At 51.7% G+C, this 19,045-nt stretch overlaps 3 protein-coding genes across 3 annotated transcripts in view; 1 reads left to right on the top strand and 2 right to left on the bottom strand.

Moving 5' to 3' along the window:
- Positions 1–19,045, top strand: part of LOC119206994 (uncharacterized) — a gene marked incomplete at its 5' end in the record, with an annotated part of 242,444 nt that overhangs the window by 73,797 nt on the left and 149,602 nt on the right. The gene's annotated exons all lie outside the window — the stretch shown is intronic.
- On the bottom strand, positions 159–4,605 carry LOC119206256 (vang-like protein 2). Its single transcript, XM_037457503.2, has 7 exons — positions 4,312–4,605; positions 3,948–4,071; positions 2,949–3,556; positions 2,526–2,659; positions 2,266–2,401; positions 1,880–2,123; positions 159–1,804 (listed from the first exon to the last, which is right to left on the bottom strand). The coding sequence occupies exons 1-7, from the start codon at positions 4,380–4,382 to the stop codon at positions 1,544–1,546; spliced, it is 1,578 nt and encodes a 525-aa protein (XP_037313400.1). The 5' UTR covers positions 4,383–4,605; the 3' UTR covers positions 159–1,543.
- Positions 10,546–18,821, bottom strand: ncstn (nicastrin). The gene is made up of 17 exons (XM_037457428.2): positions 18,648–18,821; positions 17,858–17,959; positions 17,455–17,578; positions 17,139–17,260; positions 16,350–16,495; positions 15,795–15,942; positions 15,573–15,691; positions 15,060–15,212; positions 14,858–14,962; positions 14,624–14,701; positions 14,232–14,401; positions 14,041–14,143; positions 13,708–13,806; positions 13,303–13,390; positions 12,959–13,122; positions 12,634–12,846; positions 10,546–11,686 (listed from the first exon to the last, which is right to left on the bottom strand). Exons 1-17 carry the CDS (start codon positions 18,751–18,753, stop codon positions 11,564–11,566), a joined length of 2,163 nt encoding a protein of 720 aa, XP_037313325.2. The 5' UTR covers positions 18,754–18,821; the 3' UTR covers positions 10,546–11,563.

Here is a 19,045-nt window from a genome sequence, read left to right as displayed (position 1 = left end):
AAAAAAAAAAAAAGATCAGTTTCAGAGTCGAGGGCCGGGGACAGATGTGCTCCACATCTGGGGAGTAAGGCCGTCGGATGGAGGCACAGGGTGTCGGTGGAACTGACGGAGGAGTTACAATCACACGTCTGGTTTGGGATATTATTTTGAAAAGCATGTAAAAAAAAAAAAAAAAAGAGCCGTAAAACAGACGCGTTTCGGGGTCTCCTGCTGTTCAGGCTCAACGCTGCATTGTGATTGGACATGAATATGTGAATATTGACCTCAAGTACGTATCATGTCATACATGATATGACGAAGAGCGTGGTTTTCATCCTTTAAAACGTGGTTTGAATGTTACAAGTCACGTGCACTTTTACAATCACAATGCAATTGAATAAAAAGAAGTTGAATGAGATGTCGGGACACACAATCTATACAGGTCTTTTTCTTAATTAATCCAAAACAAAAAAGTAAGTAATCTCCTGTAAACGGTATTATTTGTGACTAAAGCTCGATGTGAAACCCCCAAAGCTGCAGTGACATATGTGACATATGTGACATATGAGCTTTAAATAGGGAGCCAGGTAGCTACGTCATTTTCTCCAGTTTTTATAGTTTGTAAAGATATAGATAGATAAATAGATCTCAAACCACCAGAAAGAATTGCAACACATTGTTGCATTCGTTGACGCCAAGAACAGCTCAGAATAACACCAGGCTTTTACTTTGAAACCCATATCCAGTTAAATAAGCCGATTAAGATTGTGTGATAAAAACAGGCACCGATGGGGTCTTTGTTTAGTCTTCTTGTAAAATGGAAGGTACAAAGAAGAGGAGGATAAAAAATAAAACCTGCTTGAACCATCATGAGCAGAGAGAGAGAGTCAGGAGGAACTCAGCAGTGTTCCTCTATTTTGACTTTAGTCAGATAAAAAAAAAAAGAGGACATTTTGACTTTAAGGCAGCAAAAAAGAAAAAAAGAAAGCCGTGTGTTAACTTTAAAGTACATACTGCTACATTCTGTAAGTGTAAAAAAAAAGGAAAGATAAATGTCACACCCTTTAATGTATAAAAGTCATCTTAAAGAAAGGCAGTGGTACAACAAGGTCACAGCAGAGCTCCAGTTAGTCTGTTTATAGCGAGAGGGCAACAAGAAAGAGGAAGCGACAAAAGTGATGTAATCCTCCTCATCATCTTCCTCCTGGTGGTCGTGTGCCCAGTCAGCACAGTCCAGTAGTCACGGCAACAGTGGATGGCAAAGGGAGGGGGGGGGGAAAAAAGCCCCCTTTATTATTGTAAAAGACAAAGAAGGAGTCAAGGCATCCGTTTAAATCCAGGGTCGAACAATCGCAGTTTGGTATCAGAGCGATTGTGATGACCGTTAAAAAATAAACGGGGGGGGGAGGGGGGGAGGAGTCAGACGCTCCGGTCCTCGCGTGGTTGTATTTTGTCCCACAAGGGAATTGGTTGGATGGGACTGAACCGCACGGTCCCCGCACGATCCAGCAGGAGCGGGCACGGCAGGGTTTATTTGGGGGGGTGGGGGGGGGGGGGGGATTCTTTACACCGAGGTCTCCGACTGCAGCCTCATGACGAACTTGTGGCTCTTGGGGTCGATGAACTCCTCCCCGAGCCGCAGGAAGGGTAGCGGCGTCACCGTCACCACCAGCGAGAAGTCGAGGCGCCGCAGCGAGAAGACGAGGCCCTGACGCAGGGCGGAGGTCACCGGCTCCTCGCTCACCAGGGTCCACTGGCGCCCCCCGCTGTTGGGCTGCTGGTACTGCATGGTGGGGCCGGGGGAGAGGTATCGCTCCAGGAAGGCCTGAGGGGCGGAGGGGATGTCCGTAACCGTGGAAACGCTTTATTTGTTTATTTTTTTCTCTCACTAGTCTCTTACCTTTGGCGTCATGTTGTGCGTGATGCAGAACTGCAGGTGCGTGAGGATGCTCTCCATGCTGTGGAAGGCCTGCTGCCGGGTGGTTCTCAGGTATTTCTGCATCGCCCGCGCCATGGGGGCGAAGATGGCCTGCGCCGCCTCCCGGGGATCCATCACCTCCCGGGGGTGTTTGGGGGACGAGGCCACCTCGTCCTCGTGGAGACGCTTGATGTGCGTGAAGGCCTCCTCCACCGCCACGACCAACCTGCGGGGGGGGGGGGGGGGGGGGGATGGAGGCGAAAAGCTCACTCAAATAGAACGCTATCTTGGATGATCGTCGGAGGAGCAGTCAAAGGTTAACCAGTGCGGTCGTTAAGGGGGGGCTGGGGGCTGGGGGTCCATCTGACCTGGCCTTGCGTTTGCGGAGCCTGCGGTCCATCTCGGCCTCCTCGTAGTAGAACTCGTTGTGGGAGTTGTCTCGCCTGCGGGCGGCGGCTGCTATCATGGCCCGCGACTGGCCCGTCGAGTTGTTGGTGGTGCTTTCTGGAAGAAGGAAGGGGGGGGGGGGGGGAGGGGGGTGTTAGCGCACGTTCAGTGAGGGAGACCCACGGCGGCTTTGAGGGCCAACCTCATTGGTTCAGCCGGTAAAGGTTACGGCGGCGGTTACCGTCCAGGGAGTAGACCTTGAAGCCGGTCATCTTCTTGGACAGGATGGACTTGGGCAGGTTGAGCAGCGCCGGGTTGTAGACGGAGAAGTCGCTGTAGTAACGGTCCAACACCCAGACGGCCGCCCGCTGGATACTGAAACACATCATCAGCGGTCACATGTCCATCTGCCCACGTGGTGCTCCCAGGAGAAACCAGTTTACCCAGTTTATAGTCACGCATTGGAGGGAAACAAATTAAATAACAACACAAAACCGGATCCACAATACACACACAAACTATTATCATCCGTTTCATCACACTGGGGTCCACCGGCCTCATTTAACCCCCCCAATGGGGCCCCGGCAGCCGACTGAAGCTACATGCAGTTACAAGCTTTAAGGGGCAGAGCGTTGGGCGTCTCGGGAGTCCTCGGCTCACTGACCTCAGGTGGCCCACGTTGTAGAACTTGCTGGCTCCGTCCGTGCTCCGCACCACCTTCAGGCAGAAGGCCGGCTGCAGGTGCCGCACCTCCAGCAGCACCAGAGCCAGGTACTGAATGAAGAGCAGGGCGTCCACCAGCGAGGCGGCGTACTCCACGATGCCCCTGTAGTCGCGCTCCCTGGGCTCCAGCACCCGCACGCCGTAGAACAGCCAGTAGGACGCTATGAAGAGGAACACCAGCACCATCAGCAGGCAGCGGAAGACGAAGAAGCGCGGCAGCGTGGCGCGCTGCGGCCGCAGGAACAGCGCCCAGGAGGAGATGAGCAGCACCAGGAGCTTGAAGGCCAGCGAGACGTAGAGGCCCTCGCAGGGCGTCCCGCAGGGCTCCAGGGACTCGCGCCACAGGACCTGCGGCAGGACGAGGAACGCCAGCGGCGTGACCAGCGCCAGGAAGCTCAGGCAGCCTCCCACGGCCGGGCCCACGAAGCGCTTGCACTGCAGCGGGGCGGACTCCTCCAGGTCCTTGGTGACGCGGGTCAGGTCCTCGTTTGAGACGCTGTGCTCCGAGGTGCCGGTGACCACCGTGGTGGTCTCGCCCCAGTTGTCATCCTGTCGGACGCAGATCCAGACCGCTCATCAACAACCGAATGAAACGATCCACCGGATCTGCTTTTGCGCTCTAAGAGCAAAACAAGTAAGTGCTCGAGCGACGAGGCGCAAACCTCAGATGCTTCTAGGACACGTGTGTTTAGAAGGTTAAAAGGAAGACTAGTCAGAAAGCAGATTAAAACAGGTAAACTAATTAAAGTCCTGAGAAGGAGCTCCTCGGTCCCTCTAGTGGACACTTGCCTTTTAAAACTCAACTCGTCTTTGGTATTTTGAGACACCTGCTGCTCCCTCAACTGACTGACAAGACAAGGCTTCTTTTCTTTCAAATGATTCACAGCAAACTAGAAATAGAAAACTAAAGGAACCGCAGCAAATAGCGGACGGGACCGACCCGCTCGTCCCCTCGGGTCGACTCGGCGTCGAGCAGCGGCTCCCCGGGCGTCTGGATGGTGACGGACTTGTCTCCGCGGCTGCTGCTGTCCCGGCTCTTGGAGCGGTGCCGATCCCTCCGATCCCTGCGGCAGAAGGGAGACCCGCTTCGTTGTTGCCACCAGAAATACAGCTCGGTGCTCGGTGCGTTTGTGACAATTTCTCCACTCGACCACCAACAGAAAGCACGTTGGGCGGGATTAAATGAAACGATCTGTTGTTGACACTTCAAACTATATATTTTGCAACATGAGGATTTTTCTTTCTCTAACTTCCAGCAGTAAAAACCACTTCATCGCAGTGGATCTCATCCTCGTGGTACAGACCTGTGCTTGCGGGAGCTTCTGGAGTGGGAGGACTTGTACGAGTAGCCCGAGTACTGCGACTCGTTGTCCATGTCTCGGGTCGGCGGCGAGCGGGCTTTGCGAATCCCACCTCCTCCTCCCCCCCCTCCCCCGGTGCCCCGCTGCTCGCCGACTCCTCCCAGCTGGCTCTTGCGCTCGGCGATGGACTTGGTGGTGAGGGCCAGGGGCAGCTTGAGCAGGTCAACCTTGCTCCTGAGGGAATCTATCTTGGAGGCCGACGGGGGGGGGAGGGAGCAGGAGAAGGGAGGCGGGAGAGCGGGGGGGGGGCGGGGGAAGACGGGGGGGGGGCAGGAGAGTCGCAGCAGGGGAGAGCTGAGGTGACTGTGATCTAAAAGAGAGAGAGAGAGAGAGAGACTTTTAACAGAACTAGCAGTCAGAGGTTACACAGAGGAGGCGTTTCTCGGTTCCTGCCTCCACGTTTCCAGGAGTTAGACGGATCCACTCCAAGCTCCCCGGGGTCTGAGCTTCCTTTTCCAGAAGCCATTACAGGCTTTGATCTGATCTTTGTTTGGAAGCACTTCCTTCCTATCTGGCATTAAATCGGCACGTATAGAACGGCGTATAGCAAGCCGCGTTTGGGTTTAAAACTTTATAATAAACACTCAAAAGAACAAATGATAAATAGATTTTTCCATCAGTTGCTCATATCAAATAAATATTTTTTCTGCTTACGGCCCCTTTCAGTGACTGATTTATGTGCTGATGATGTCAGAACTACACTTAAGCCCTAAAACTGTTTACAATGGCGTTACGTTCATTTGTCAATGCGGCGGACTGGAGCCAGTTTCTTATAAAACGTTGTCCAGACACGTCCATCTTTGGAGGTTCCTCCTTAATGATCTCTACACAGATGTATTTATTACGCACGTGTCTCTAAGTTCAGTATATAGTACACGTGCCGTACAAATGATATGAAAAATACAACTGACTAAAGAGCTGCGTTTACATGAAGTGGGAAAAACACTTGGACCAGTGTGGAAGTTCTCGTCCCTCTTCTCAGTACATGTGTCCCCTTTTCTTCATAAATAAATAAACTTCAATACAAAAAGGAAGTCAGGTCCAGACACGAATGGACTTGGCCTCTGCTCTGTAGAAAGAAAAAAAAAACCCCCACCTCTCAGCCTTGATTTAAGCATCACAAAGCAAACGGCCCCTCAAAGTGAATTAGTGGTTTTGTTCTAAGCTACGAGTCGGTGGATCAAACCTCTCTCTCCCCGACACCGACCCACGCCAACACGACGCCCTCCGGGTGCCGCCGGAGGTTAATCATCACGCGACGCCGGGCCTCCGTCGGGCCTCCGTCGGGCCTCCGTCGGGCCCCGGGGGGGGTGGGGGGGGGACACAATGGCGGCCATATCGCGTTACTGTGTTTTCACCTAAACTTGTTTGCCCTCTCGCTGCCCGTGGCCGTCTCACATTCCCTCCCACGCTCCCCCCCCCCGTCCCCCGGGAAACGGGGCCTCTCCGCTGCCATGGCGATGAAAGAAGGTGTTCGGCTGCAGAGGGGCGGGGTAATCGGAGGTTGACAGTTGCCGTGGAAACCTGACCTTACGCCGCCCCGTGTCACTCTGTCCGCCGCGCTGACGCGAAGAAGAAAACAGAAGCGTTGGCATGACGGATGTTGGACTGTCGTATGCTGGTTAGCTGATAAAGGGCGGGGGGGGTGGGGTGGGGGGGGGGAACGTAGAGGGACGTCTCAAAACCCCTCATTTTACTGGATGTGAGTCTCTGCTCCAGATTCCCTGCATTCAAACACTGTTTCATTCTCCCCCATTTATTGCTCGTGCACTACTTCGCGCGGTCGGGCAGTCATGTGCTCACGCGCTCACGCCACATGCGCCGCATTCACGCCCCATTCACGCCGCATTCACGCTACAGAGCAGCCGAGCGCTTGCCCGGACTCGACAGTGGACAACGGCGAGATCGAAGGTCCGCCCCTTGGGATAGCCGCCACGCGGAGAGAGGCGGGTTTGGGCCGAGGACAGCGGCCCGAGCCAAATAACAGATCAGAATCCCTCACTTCATGACGTTCACCTCGCCACCTCACAGGCTGAGCGAGGGGGGGGGGGGGGGGGGGGGAGATACAGAGACGATCCTCAGGGAATCAAATAAAAAGGGTTCTGCTTACAACTGGAACATTCAGCCCCAACGGTGGAGCAACCAGAACCAACCCGATTCAGCCTGTGGGGACCACGACCGCTGCAAAAAAAATGTTTCTCCAGGACCAAAATGTTCAAAGAGCTGACGTCGAGGACGATTGTTGCCCCGATGTGTCCCCAGAGGACCCCGAATGTCTCCATTGGAAGGACTTCCTGTAGGGAAAGCTGAAAAGAGGCTTCACGAGGAAGTCCCTCCTGCTTTCATTTTTGCCGGCACAAACCTTAAGCCTGACCTGCTTTCCACACAATGAGACACAGGTGCTATGAGAAGTGGTTTGGGAGGGGGGGGGGGGGGAAGAGTCAAAAAAGCGGATCCTACATGAAACCGTGCGTCTTTCAATGGGAGACAAACACTTGAATGGAGAAAAGGAACTGGTTTGTAATGTGAGCCGCGCAGGAGGACACGACCTAAAATCTACCGTGTGTCACAAACATTTGGGGTCCATGACGATGATTTGCATATTTCCCCTTCGTTTGGCAGCCTGCTCATGGGTTTCAGTCCTTAAAGGCCCGTTTGGTTCGCTCCTACGTTGTCGCATCTGGGTTCAAGGACGGAGCGCTTGATGTGCACAGGTGGGGTCCAGCGTCCAGGCGGATACGGAAGGAATCTGTGGCGGTTCCTCTGGATATTTGAACGTGTTCATTTCTCACAACCAAGTCAAAGTCCGGCTTCTAAAAAAAACAGGGGGGGAAAAAAAGGGGGAAAAAAACGACCTTTGTTCACTTCACGCTCCCCGGCTGCTTTTAAACGAGAAAACAAGAGTTCCAAAACAAGAGCGTAGGGGGCATTTACTCCAAATATTCTTTAAAATCGGATGATATCTGCCGTTTAAAAGCAAGAACATTATCCAGGAATTTAGCTGTGAAAATACTGTCACGGTTTAAATCAAGCCGAGGTCGAAAAGGCCAAAAAGAAATACAGAAATCCACCTTCCGCCCAAACGCTCTGAGCCCCCCCCGGCAGCTGCCACGGTGGGACCGCCGTCGGCGCCGCCTCCGAGATGGCGAGCTGCGCTCAGGAGCCATTTGGGGCCCGATAGGCCAACTGTGAAAATAAGCCCGCACACGCCCAGAGTCCAGCAGCAGCACCACCCACTGCAACGGCACCAGTAAAACCAGCAACCAGACAACTGCTACTGTCAGCCTTCACACATGGCCAGCAAGCCGGAGCAGGTGTGTGTGTGTGTGTGTGTGTGTGTGTCCAACAGGATGTGGTTGAATCAACAGGCCTGTCCTCTGGTCAGCGCTGTGTGTCAAAGAGACCCCCTGCTTGCGATCTGTCTTTTATCTCCAAACAAAGTATTTTAGGGAGCAGGAAGTGGCTCGATGAGGTTCAGACGAGGGGCCCTGGTGCATTAGACGGCGTGCGTGGGGGGGGGGGGGGGGGGGGAGAGAATACATTTCGTAGTAAATGCAGTTAGACGACCCATTAACAATATTAACCCTTTAACGGTGTCTGATGTAGAAGTTACGATGGTGGAGCTTCTACATCTTCTGGGTTGAAAAGTAGTCGGCCATCTGGGAATCTACGTCGCCCGGGGGGGGGGGACCTTCACGGGCCCCCTGAGGTACCAGCCCAACCCGTGGTCCACTGAGCATTTGAAAAAAACACAACAACTAGACGCCTTTGAGGGACTGCCGTGGTGCTACTAGATCATCTACAGATGTCCCCCAACCCCCCCTTAGAAACATGAAAACAGAACAGAATGGAAACCATTAGCGGAGTGATGGTGATTGTCAACAACCTTAATAATATATTAATGGTTTAGGTCATTACTTCAAGCAGAAATCTGAAACATCTGCTGGTCTCATGTCTTGTTTAAATCAGTTTTATATGGTTACAAGAATATATCGTTGGGTTGAACTCACTGTTCCTTGATTTAATTTAAATGATCTTAAATCAAAATGAAATAAAAACAGCTAAAGCCCTCCCGGCCATTAGAATGCGTGCACAAACCCCACAGTGATTCCTGCCGTTTCAATGCTGTGATTTTACCGTCTGGTGGTGTTATTATGGCCTCTTTTATTACCGTAACACCCCCCCGTGGAGCAGTTCTCCGGGGCCTGTGCTACTCTTTATTTAAGTAATAATACATGTATATCAACAGGAAATAAAGGGGCCAACAGGTAAATAAAAGCTCAGCAGGGGGGGGTGGGGGGGTGCGGGGCCTGTTGCTGCGGACTCCTCGTTAGCTTCCCGGTGTGATAACGTCGAGCATCCGACAATATGCACGAAGGCCGACTTTCTCCGGGGGGGGGGGGGGGGGGGGGGGGGGGGGGGGGGGGGTCGGCACGTAAAGTAAAGCGCCGGCTCGACCCGCGGCGTGAGAAGAAAGGGAGGGGGGGGGTTGTGTGGTTCGGAAGGACAATGGGAGACTCCCAGGCCCCCACCGGCCGCGTCCTGATGCCCAATTACACCCCCCCCCTCCTCCTCCTCCTCCTCCTCCCGTAAAGAAAAATAAGGCTCTTCCGCCTTTGCTGCTCCTCGGGCCGTAAATGAATGGACGCTCCGGAGCCCGTGCTCGCGGAGCTCCAGCGGGAAGAAGCGTCCAGAGCCTCCGGCCTACAGGCGGGAGTCCTCGGCTCCCTGAACCCTTGAAAACACGACCGACCGACCCCCCCTCACCCCCCACCCCTCGTCTCCGCGACGTGTCCTCGGGGAGGACAACAACCGGGGCGACGAGGGTCCGAGACTTCTTTGCGGTTCCCCCCCCCCCTCAAAGAAAGAAGAAACGGCGACCATCGCGTCCGTTGCACTATTGTTTGGGGGGGAAACCGGAGACCCGCGGAGCCGCGAGTCCTCCCCCCGCTTTCCCCTCGTTCGGTTGAAGCAGCGCACACCGTCACCACCGGCCGCGTTACGACCGCATTTAACACACGCAAAAAAAAAAGGCTACTCACTTATTCCCGTCGCTCCATTCACGGTATTTTCTTACTTTCCACTTTCTTTCCAGTCAACCGTAGCGCCGCGGGGCCCCGCCTCCGCTGCACTTATGCCCCGCCTCCGCTGCGCATAGGCCCCGCCCCACCCCCTCACTGTGAAACCACGTGTGTGGGTGCGTGAACAGCCGTCACCGCGCGCACGCGCTGATGAGTGCACTCAGTGGAAACAAGTGGGCACTATAATGTGACAAAGGTAACTTTATTAACATGTATATGTTATATCATATATATAATGTATGTAAAGTGATGACTTTCACAGCGATGGCAAAGTTTCATTACATTATGATTTATTGGCATGAAATTATGCATTTTTCCAAATGAAATTAGTATAAAAATAACCATCCTTTCATAGTACAGAGCAAGTATTTTCACGATAAAGGCAAGTATTAATTTCACCTAACGTAATTTTATTTCCTCGCGATGATTTATCACCGCAGTAAACCAATTTAAATACTCAGATTAGATAAGAAAATTGTATGATATGATTTAGATTAAGATGCAAGTAGTCCTAAAATGACTGATGATGAATGAATATAAATTTAGCAGTTCTAAAGATGTTGCTTTAGATCTAAGCGTACTGCTCTGATTGTCTAATTAGCTCTTACTTTGTTGAAGGGGTCAAAAGGTCAAAAGGCTGAGAACCGTTGGTGTCACGTATCTAAAGAGAGACAACTGGGCTTTCATCTGGATTTAGCAGCTTAAGTGACAAAGAAGAGGTCAAATGTGTGTGCGTGGAACTAAAAAAAACACCCAAAACAATTTAAATGAATATAAAAAACATTTATCTCATGATTGTTATTTTGTAGCACTTCTTTATTACAAACCCTGGGATAATTCTCTCTGAAAGAACAATGACATCACTCTTGAGGTGCTTTGGTAAGTAAACACTGGTTTATTTTTATGTGCAAGCACAGAAATAAAATGGTAATCCAAGGCCACAGTGTTTGTTTGATGTGTTTTGTTCTGTCCGGGTTTAAAGGCCCTTCTTCTGGAACAAGAAGCTCTTTAAGCTTGTCAACAATAAAAGAAAGACTGGAAATTGAAGCAATGTTTATTTCTTCTTCATCAAGGCATCACAACTGGTCTTCGATTCCAGCTACTAAAATTACAACAGAATTCAAAACTTTTTGTGAGTGTCAACACAATTAAACGGCACCTTTTAAACTAAAAGTTACCATAGAAACAAAATCACGGCCACAGTACCAGCGCGTCTTTCTGTGGCAAAACACATGATTTTTGGACTGGATTTGACGTCTCCTTTAAGCAGCTGGTCGATATGGAATAAAGTGTTTGTCCGCCAGGGTGGGGTTCCTCGGGGGGGGGGGGGATTCCTCTTCTCTCACACACAAACATCCCCCCCCCCACATGTGACACTGCAGCGGCTCTGCCACTACATGCACGTGCAGTTGTGTGTGCACTGGGAGTGAAAAATATAAATATTCAGGATTGTTGTCAAAATCCCACTAAAGCTTATCAAAATACTTCACCGCACTGGTTCAGATTTTGCAAAAGCATTAAATTTAACCAATTGTTCACCAACTAAAAACGTTTTTTTTTTCTTTTTTCCTCCTCCTTCTTAAAACTGATTGATAAGTTAAACTACACCGACGGAAGCCGCAGTGTTCCACACACCAAAGCAATCCTCATACAAAGCGCACACACATCACTGTCCCAACACAATTGATCTCTCTCTCATTTTACATTTTCATAAATCGGAAACCCGGTCAAAATAATGCTCGATGTTGTTGGGCGCCTATCCCGCGACACCGTGATTATAAAAAAAAAAAAAAAAAAAAAAAAAAAACCTTCTTTGACGATAGCAAGAGAGAACGAACACAAGAAATATGAACATCTTTTCCACCGACACGGCCCGACCGGTGTTTTTTGACCCCGATGAGTCTCCGGCGCGGTTCCCGTGTCACGCCTCAGCGAGTCCGTGGACATGGAGTTGTCGCCTTCTTAAAAAAACAATAATAACAATAATAAACCTCTGCTGCTGTCTTCTAACCGGTGTACCTACTCGTGGTTTGTCTGTCCATGTCTGGTTGGGATTGTAGCAGTAGTAGCAGTAGTGGTTTTTGAGGGCGGCGCCGCCGCCGCCTCGGTCTGGATTAGTAGGTGGCGTTGGCGGGCTCCCTCCCCGAGCTGAAGAGGATGTCGACCTTCGAGCTCATGGCGTAGGTCAGCAGCAGAGACGTCAGCAGCACGCCGAGGCCCAAGCCCAGCGTCAACATCTGGAGGAGTCAAAAAAAAGTGTCAGAATGAACAAAAAGGTGAGCCCTCACGTCGTCAGTGTGAACGTTTTAAGATCGCGGCACGCTTCGACAGAGCCGACGTGGGGCGCCCCCTGGTGGCCGACGGCTCAGACGCGTCTCGTGATGATTTTTACTTCTACGCGAATAACGAATCGTGTCATTAAGTGACATGTGTGATAAATGGTTGAGACGTAGATATATATATATAAAAAAAACTCTCCCTGAATATTCATAGCCCGTTTCCTCTTGAGTAAAAAGTACGGTCCGCGCTGCACACGCGACATACGCAGCGAGAGTTTCTATAAGGAACCTCTCCCCTGGTTTTCCCTTCACTCAGACCTCGTTGGCTGCAGCTATAAGATATTTAAATCCACGCGTCTTGGCTTTGAATGGCGACTTGACGCAGACAGAAGGGTTTCGTTTTCATTCCAGTCGGATGTTGACATGAACTCGCAGGGACTTGAGCCGCATTGGAGCCGGTTGATCCATCACCGTCAGCGCTAAGTCGGCTTTGTTGTTGCTGCCGGAGCTCCGTCGTTGCTGGAAACCCCCGCGTACGAGCAAGAAGCCCAACGATAAGCAACCTGGATTATGTGTATTTGGAAATATCTGCATTAAAAAAAAAGTGTTTCTTTCATGCAGCCGCTTGATTTAAAACGTCACTCGTCGGTCCCAACGACGGCGATTCCTCAGAACCTGCTTTTGTCTTCTTCGGGGTGATGGATCCCATCAATCACGCCCCAGCAAGCGGATATTTACATCCTGTTAAAATGAATAAACCCCCCCCCCCCCCCCCCCACGGCTGCGTGGTACAGCTCAGTGTTACAACCCGAGAGGACGCCGTTTCGAGCAGATTACTACAAACCAACCATCTCACTGTTTATCAACCCCCGTAGTTTGCGGGTTCCGGATCTGCGGCGGTTTACCTCCAGTTCGGGGCTCGCCACGAGGAATATGCGTCCGCTGATGGACTTCCAGCGGGACTCGGTCCACGTGGAGTAATCTTTGGAGGTGTACTCCCGCAGCTCGAAGGCCGGCGACATCGCTAAGGAGCGGTGGGCCGTGGAGCGCGTGCAGAAACCCTCCCTCTCCGTGCCGTTGGCAGGCGCCGCTCCTTGAACCCAGAAGTAGTTGAACATCTGCAGGAGGAGACGTGCCGGGACATTTGATATTGTCTATATACTACCAACTGATTTTACAAAATGATTCAGATTCTATAAAACCAGAGCGCGACGGTGCTGCAGGCCTCACGTGTTTGCTCTCCTTGTCCTGCTCGTTCTCCCTCTGGATCTTGCAGTTCTCCTGCGTGATGTTCGGGGTGGTGCCGGTCAGGTTAGCCAGCAGGTGCTGGACCAGCATGGTCAGTTCGCTGCTCTGCTGCACCACGCCGACGTAGAGGTTCGCGGGCCGGTCGGCTGATGGACGGAAGGCAGAGGACATTAAGCTGGGTGGGGGGGGAGGGGGGGGGTCTCCTCCGGGGCGGGTGTGTGCACGGCAGAGGGTTCAACACCGGTATTCATTTTCACCGGCACCTTCAAAATAAAAGCGCTTGCACGAGCCTAGTTAATAATGAATTAGCTTGTGTCTCAACGCACCGAGGGCGCCGGTATATTCAGAAGGGAGGATCTGCTGGAACCAGGAGTTATTGGACCGGACAAGGAATCCGTACAGCATCCGGGTCACCTGAGGGAAAACAGCCAAACAGGGTCGGTAGGAAAGAAGCAGCAGGAAAAATGTGTCTTTGCTAAGAAATCCAGAAAAGCAAATGGTTTAAAAAGCACATTTAAAGTGACTGAAAGAGAGGAAAATGTGTGAAAAGGTGTCATGTGAGTGTGACCTCATGAATACACTGTTGACTTAAAGTCTCTTTGAATAGAAGATAATCTTTAGATACATTTAGAAATATAAAAACGTTTACTAGAGGCCGACTTTAGATCTATGGCTCTCTAAGGCTCACACCCTCCACGTAGAGGAACGGAGGCTCTGGAGACACGACGTACCGTCTGAGGGTCGGCGTTGATGCTGCTGCGCTGGGCCTCATTTCCTCCCGCCTGGACGTACAGGGAGCGGGCGACCATGGTGGCCACCTCCGTCAGAGCCTGAGAGCCATCAAGAGAAGCACAGGAAACACCTCATTCAGCAACAGCAACATCCGAAGGGAGATTCTCCCGGGCAAAATGAGACGGCAACGACGAGTTTCGGACTCGCCCCCCCCCCCCCCCCCCCGAGCCAGAAGGTTTGGCGAGCACTGAGAAAAGGGTTCCCGATTGCACACCTGGCGAAAACGTACGATGTAACACGGCAGTTGCGGTGGAATGATTGATGGGCGTTACCGTGGCGGTGGCGGTGACAAACTGGAGCTGCTCCTCCGGCGTCAGGTCGGGTGGGTAAGAGATGTTCAGGTACTCGCCGTTATCGAACATGCTCTCGTAGAACCTGCACAAAACAAAAATACTAAATTGAAGACACGGATCCCATCGTCGCAATTCCAACGCGTCCGGTGCCACGGCGGCGGCCCCTTCACCTGTTGGTGAAAGACGACTGGTGGTCCTGGATGACGACGCCCGGGATCGGACGAGCGCGCAGGAAGCGCTGGAAGGAGCAGGGCGGGAGGGGCTGCGAGAAGGAAGGCTCCTCCAGCGAGACGTTCAGACCAGCGGCGCCCGCATGCAGGCTTTCCAGCAGCTTCTTCACCTGCAGGAGTAAACACACACACACACACACACGTTACTATATGTGGAATACAGCACCTTTAGCTCGGTGTCAATGTATCTTATAAATCCTTTGAACCTCAGGTACTAGGCTTAAAAAAATAATGTATGAGGTATATTTCGATTAATCGCGGTCTCAGTTTGAATAACGTTCATTCATTGGTCCGGTGGCGTTGGAGCGCTGATGTTTGATAAGTACACAGACCTCTTCGTCCACGCTGCTGTTCTTCCTGGACACGGGGTCGGAGTGAAGCCACAGCGAGGAGTTCACCTGCAGTCCGACCTGAGATAGTGTTGTCATTGTTCAGATAGATTTTAGGTACCAAAACCCAAACGACACAGCGAATATACGTACTGTTAACAATGAAAACTCACGGCCTCTTTAAGGAGCAACCTTAAAAGCAGGATGATGCTGAAGAGAAGAGAGGAAAACACAAACCTGTCCAATCTCCAGCACAGAGTGGATGTTGTCCAGGTCCACGGCAAAGTTCTTGTTCTCCATGTCGTAGACCATCCTCGAACTGCCGATGTAGTCGAAGGTCTCCTGGAGTCCGGACAAAAGAGCACAAGGACGCGTGAGGCCGGTCAGCGAATTCTCTTTGGCCTGTCGGCGCCGAGCGCAGCGGTGTTCGGCGACTGACCCCCTGGAAGAAGGCGTAGAGGATGTTGCGTGGGGGCGGAGCCTCCCGGGTGACATTCCGGAGAGCGTGCGCGGCCGCCAGCAGGGCGACGAACCCGGCGACGCTGCTCTCTGCTCCGGGAGCCACGTCGAAGAAGAAGGACCTGCTGTCCATCTGCAGGGAGGAGAGGAGACGTCTTAAAACCCGTTTCCAAATCCAAAATGGGACCTTTAAACTATGCCCGGTGTTTTGATTTAGTGAGTAACATTCCTGTCCGGTCTGAATCCAATTTACAAAGTAAATCTGACATCTTGGGATTAGATGAGTTTGCCTAAAAAGACACTCCTCTGCCACCTCATCATTACTTCCACTAATAACTACACAAATATATATTGACCTATGAGCCGAGAACAGAAGCCTGCGGCACCGACTTTCATGTCATGTGTTATGTCACATGTCGTTCCCCCCCCCCCCCCCCCGTTAGCTGCAGATGGCGGCGGCAGGAAGGCCCTGGTCTAAAGGTCCGTGGCTCACCCTGGCCGCTGCCACCACCACGCTCTCGCCCTCCTTGTGGCCCTTGGCGGTGTTGTTCAGAGGCTTAGTGGAGGCCCAAATGTTGCTGTCGGCCAACGGGTCGCAGACCGCATCTTGACCTGGGGAGACGCAGGAGAACAACAAGCGTATGCACTTAGGAACGGATCGGTCTAAAAAAAACAAAAACAGAATTACTGGATATTTTCGTCTGTGGATGGATACCTGGGTTGAGGCTGAAGGAGCTGAACTCGCTCCTCCGCATGCAGGTGGCCGTGTCGGAGACGGCCGACATGTGGGAGAGGAGCTGCATGGCGCACAGCGGGTGCCGAGGCGCGCTGCCGTTGGCGGCGCGGTTGTGGTCCATGTAGCACTGCCGACGGAGAGAAGCGCGCACGTGAGGAACAGGTTCTGTTGCATTAGGACGACGGCCTACGGAGTCTTGGGTTAGAGTGCGATCCCGTGCAACAGGTCGGAACGTGTGTGACTGGGTCTGGTGCTCTGGCTCAGGCGCACACAGGCAGGTTAGATACACAGCAACGTTTCGGAGTTCTAATCATTCCTTGTCTATTCGCAGCGAGTTTCCCCTCGGAGAAACCGGAGAAGTGAACTGTAACTGGAATTCTGCCTCCTGATGAAGTCACCAAGCTGAGACACCTTCACCGCACCGGAGTCCGGTACACAACACTCGCGTGTGGAAAAGCAGCGTATAATACGTGGGCTACATTTAATATAAGAAACACAATGGACCAAATATGAAGCTTTTTGCCGTCAGATTACCTGCCGTATGACCTGGGTGTCGTTGTCCTCTTTCAGCGAGAAGATGGGGAAGTCGAACTCCTCGTACGACAAGCCGCTCCCCAGAGGGTTCCACACCGTCACGTTACAGTGGGCCAGGGCGGGGTCGTACTTCTCCGTGTACACGCCTGAGGGGGAAATACACAGCGCGCGCCGTCAGCTTTGATACCAGAGCAGGTCCTCGTGAAGAGCGCACTGACTTCTGAGGAACATCAAGTGAAGCGGAGCGTGGAGACAGCAGCTAACTGAGGTTTGGAATGTTTTGTTTGTATGGAAGTTATTCATTCTAGTGTCGTTGATCCGTGTCTTTACAGCCACAAAAAGTAAAAACAGTTTGTAGCAGGAGGCTTATTTTCCCCGGGTGAGGATGAAAATCTTAACTAGAAAAACGTCTGATCATTGTTTGGATTTAAAAAGCCGGAGACCTGTCTGCTTATACATTGCAGCACAAAGTGCATTCCACCACCAAATGTTAAATCTGCCTGCTCAATATTCTATGAATGCGCAAAAAAAAGAAGATTAGAGTGAAAACACGAAAAGAATTGAACGCGCCACAGACGTGACAGAATTTTTCTCCGTCGCAGTGGTGGCAGAAGTTCGTGGGTAACGTAGTATTTAGGGCTGTGAGTCAAACTGACGCACAAAATGCAACCTCTCAAAGACATTTTACACTAAATCAGATGTTTCCCTCTGCAGCCCCTTTTGAAGCTGCTGCACGAAGCTCTGGACGAGGAGGGTATTTGATCTTTCAAAGCGTTAAGTCCTGCCCACCCGTGTTGTCGTTGGGGCAGTTGGTGTGCGGGGAGATGGCCCCGGGCGGGCGCGCGTTTGGCGCCACGACAGCGACGCCCGCCACTCTGCTGGAGCCGGCCTTCAGCTTCATCATGATGGACCTGGCGGGTACAAACGTCATGCATTCATGTCATGATTCTGACTTATTCAACTCCAAAAACAAATACTTTCGCTACAATTTAAATGCGTGTGTAGTTGTTCAGAACGCAGTACATCGAAGTGCACCACAGACGTTTGTCTCATTACGGGGCAGCAGGAGGCTCTTCCTCTGCAGGCAGACACACGTCGACTGTACCTGCTGAAGAGCGCCGCCTCCAGGATCACCAGGTAAGGAGGGTTGAGACCAGAGCGCAGGACCCAGTCCAGGTTTTCCTCTGACTCCAGCACATGGAGCACGCCCACGTTACCCGACAAATGGGCTAAAATCAGAGAGAGATACCTCTTAATATCTCTTAATAAGTCACGTGTTAATCTGAACATTTGCCTGGTGTGTCTGCAGCTTGTGTGCCTTCTTCCAAAAATCCCCTCTCAAAACCACAGATATGATTTGTTTCTCTCTGGTTTCTATCTGAAAACCCTTTTTAATAGACGACACCCAAGAGGCTGCACGGAGCACATCTTTTTAAGACTAAACTTCCCCCGATGCACGCTGGGTTCTTGGGAAAAGCACAAAAGCATCATTTTGTTGCTGTACTCACACTGGCAGCCTATTTGGTGGGTTGCATTCAGCAGGCGCACACACGGTACGGTGTAGTTGAGATGCACATAAATCTTCTTTTCCACGGAACTACAGCCGACACCTGCGGGGGGGGAATAAATCACTTCAATAACAGCACCAGCCTGGAGGGCAACATCACATTGAGGCAAAGCATCAATCATCACATCCTTTATCCTGCACTCGTGTGTGTTAAGTTAAGACTGAAGGCTTGTGTACAAACACATGACGGATGACGTTATACTTTGAATGTGTTCATTGCTTGCACTTGAATGCCGAATATACACGGGAACGCTGAAGATTTTAAAATGAGTTTGTTTGAGGTTTAACTGCTTTAAACAGGCGAAAGGGTCGCTGTAGTGTGGCGCGCGGGGGGAGCGTTCGATCCCCTGGAGCGGCCGCGCCGGGGCGTCACGAGTGTACCGGGCACAGGCGAAATCTGACACAGCCGTAGCCAAAAGTCGGGGAAGACTCACTATAAAATTAATAAAGCTGGAGTGGAATTACTTCTGGCCTTCCGCACGGCGGGGAACGGGTCGCGTGTCACGTGTAAAACTTGTACGAGACGGTAATTTGTAAAACAAAACAAAAAACCCGGCCGGTTTTAAGAGCGACGGGGCAGCTCGCGGCTAACGGTTAGCTTAGCACCCGGCTAGCTGCGAGCACAAAGGAGTCCCACCGAGCTAACCGCACTCAAACGCGAAAACGCACCCCGCTGACGGGCGAACCCGCGGGGGGGGGCGGACACGGAGAAGCGTTTGGATCCGACTTACCGACCAAGAGCCAACAAACGAGCAGGTGAAACAGACATCGGGTCGACGGCGAATCCATCTTCCTGGTTGGCGAAAGCAGAGGAACACAAACAGGAGGTGTTGACATGGAAAGCGTCCGGGTTCCGCTCTTTGGTTCCGCTCCCCCGAGGAGACGGGACTCATTCAAAATGGCAGCTCGAATACACACACACATTTTTATATATTTATTTGAAACTGTGATAATTGATTGTATTGATTTATTTAAAATAATTATTAGATTTATTAACACGAATTTAAATGATAAATGTCAACTAGAGGGAGTCAACTCTGTGCTCTGGTTGGTTCCCTCGTGACTCAGCTCTGTGGTGACTTTTGGATACTGTGCATTCATACGCCATAAAACCCATCACGTGGTCCAC

Source organism: Pungitius pungitius, chromosome 15 (genome assembly GCF_949316345.1).
Source record: "Pungitius pungitius chromosome 15, fPunPun2.1, whole genome shotgun sequence".
In the NCBI taxonomy this organism is placed as follows: Eukaryota; Metazoa; Chordata; class Actinopteri; order Perciformes; family Gasterosteidae; genus Pungitius; species Pungitius pungitius.
The sequence above is the reverse complement of the archived record's forward strand: the minus strand, read 5'-3'. Positions and strand labels throughout refer to the sequence as shown.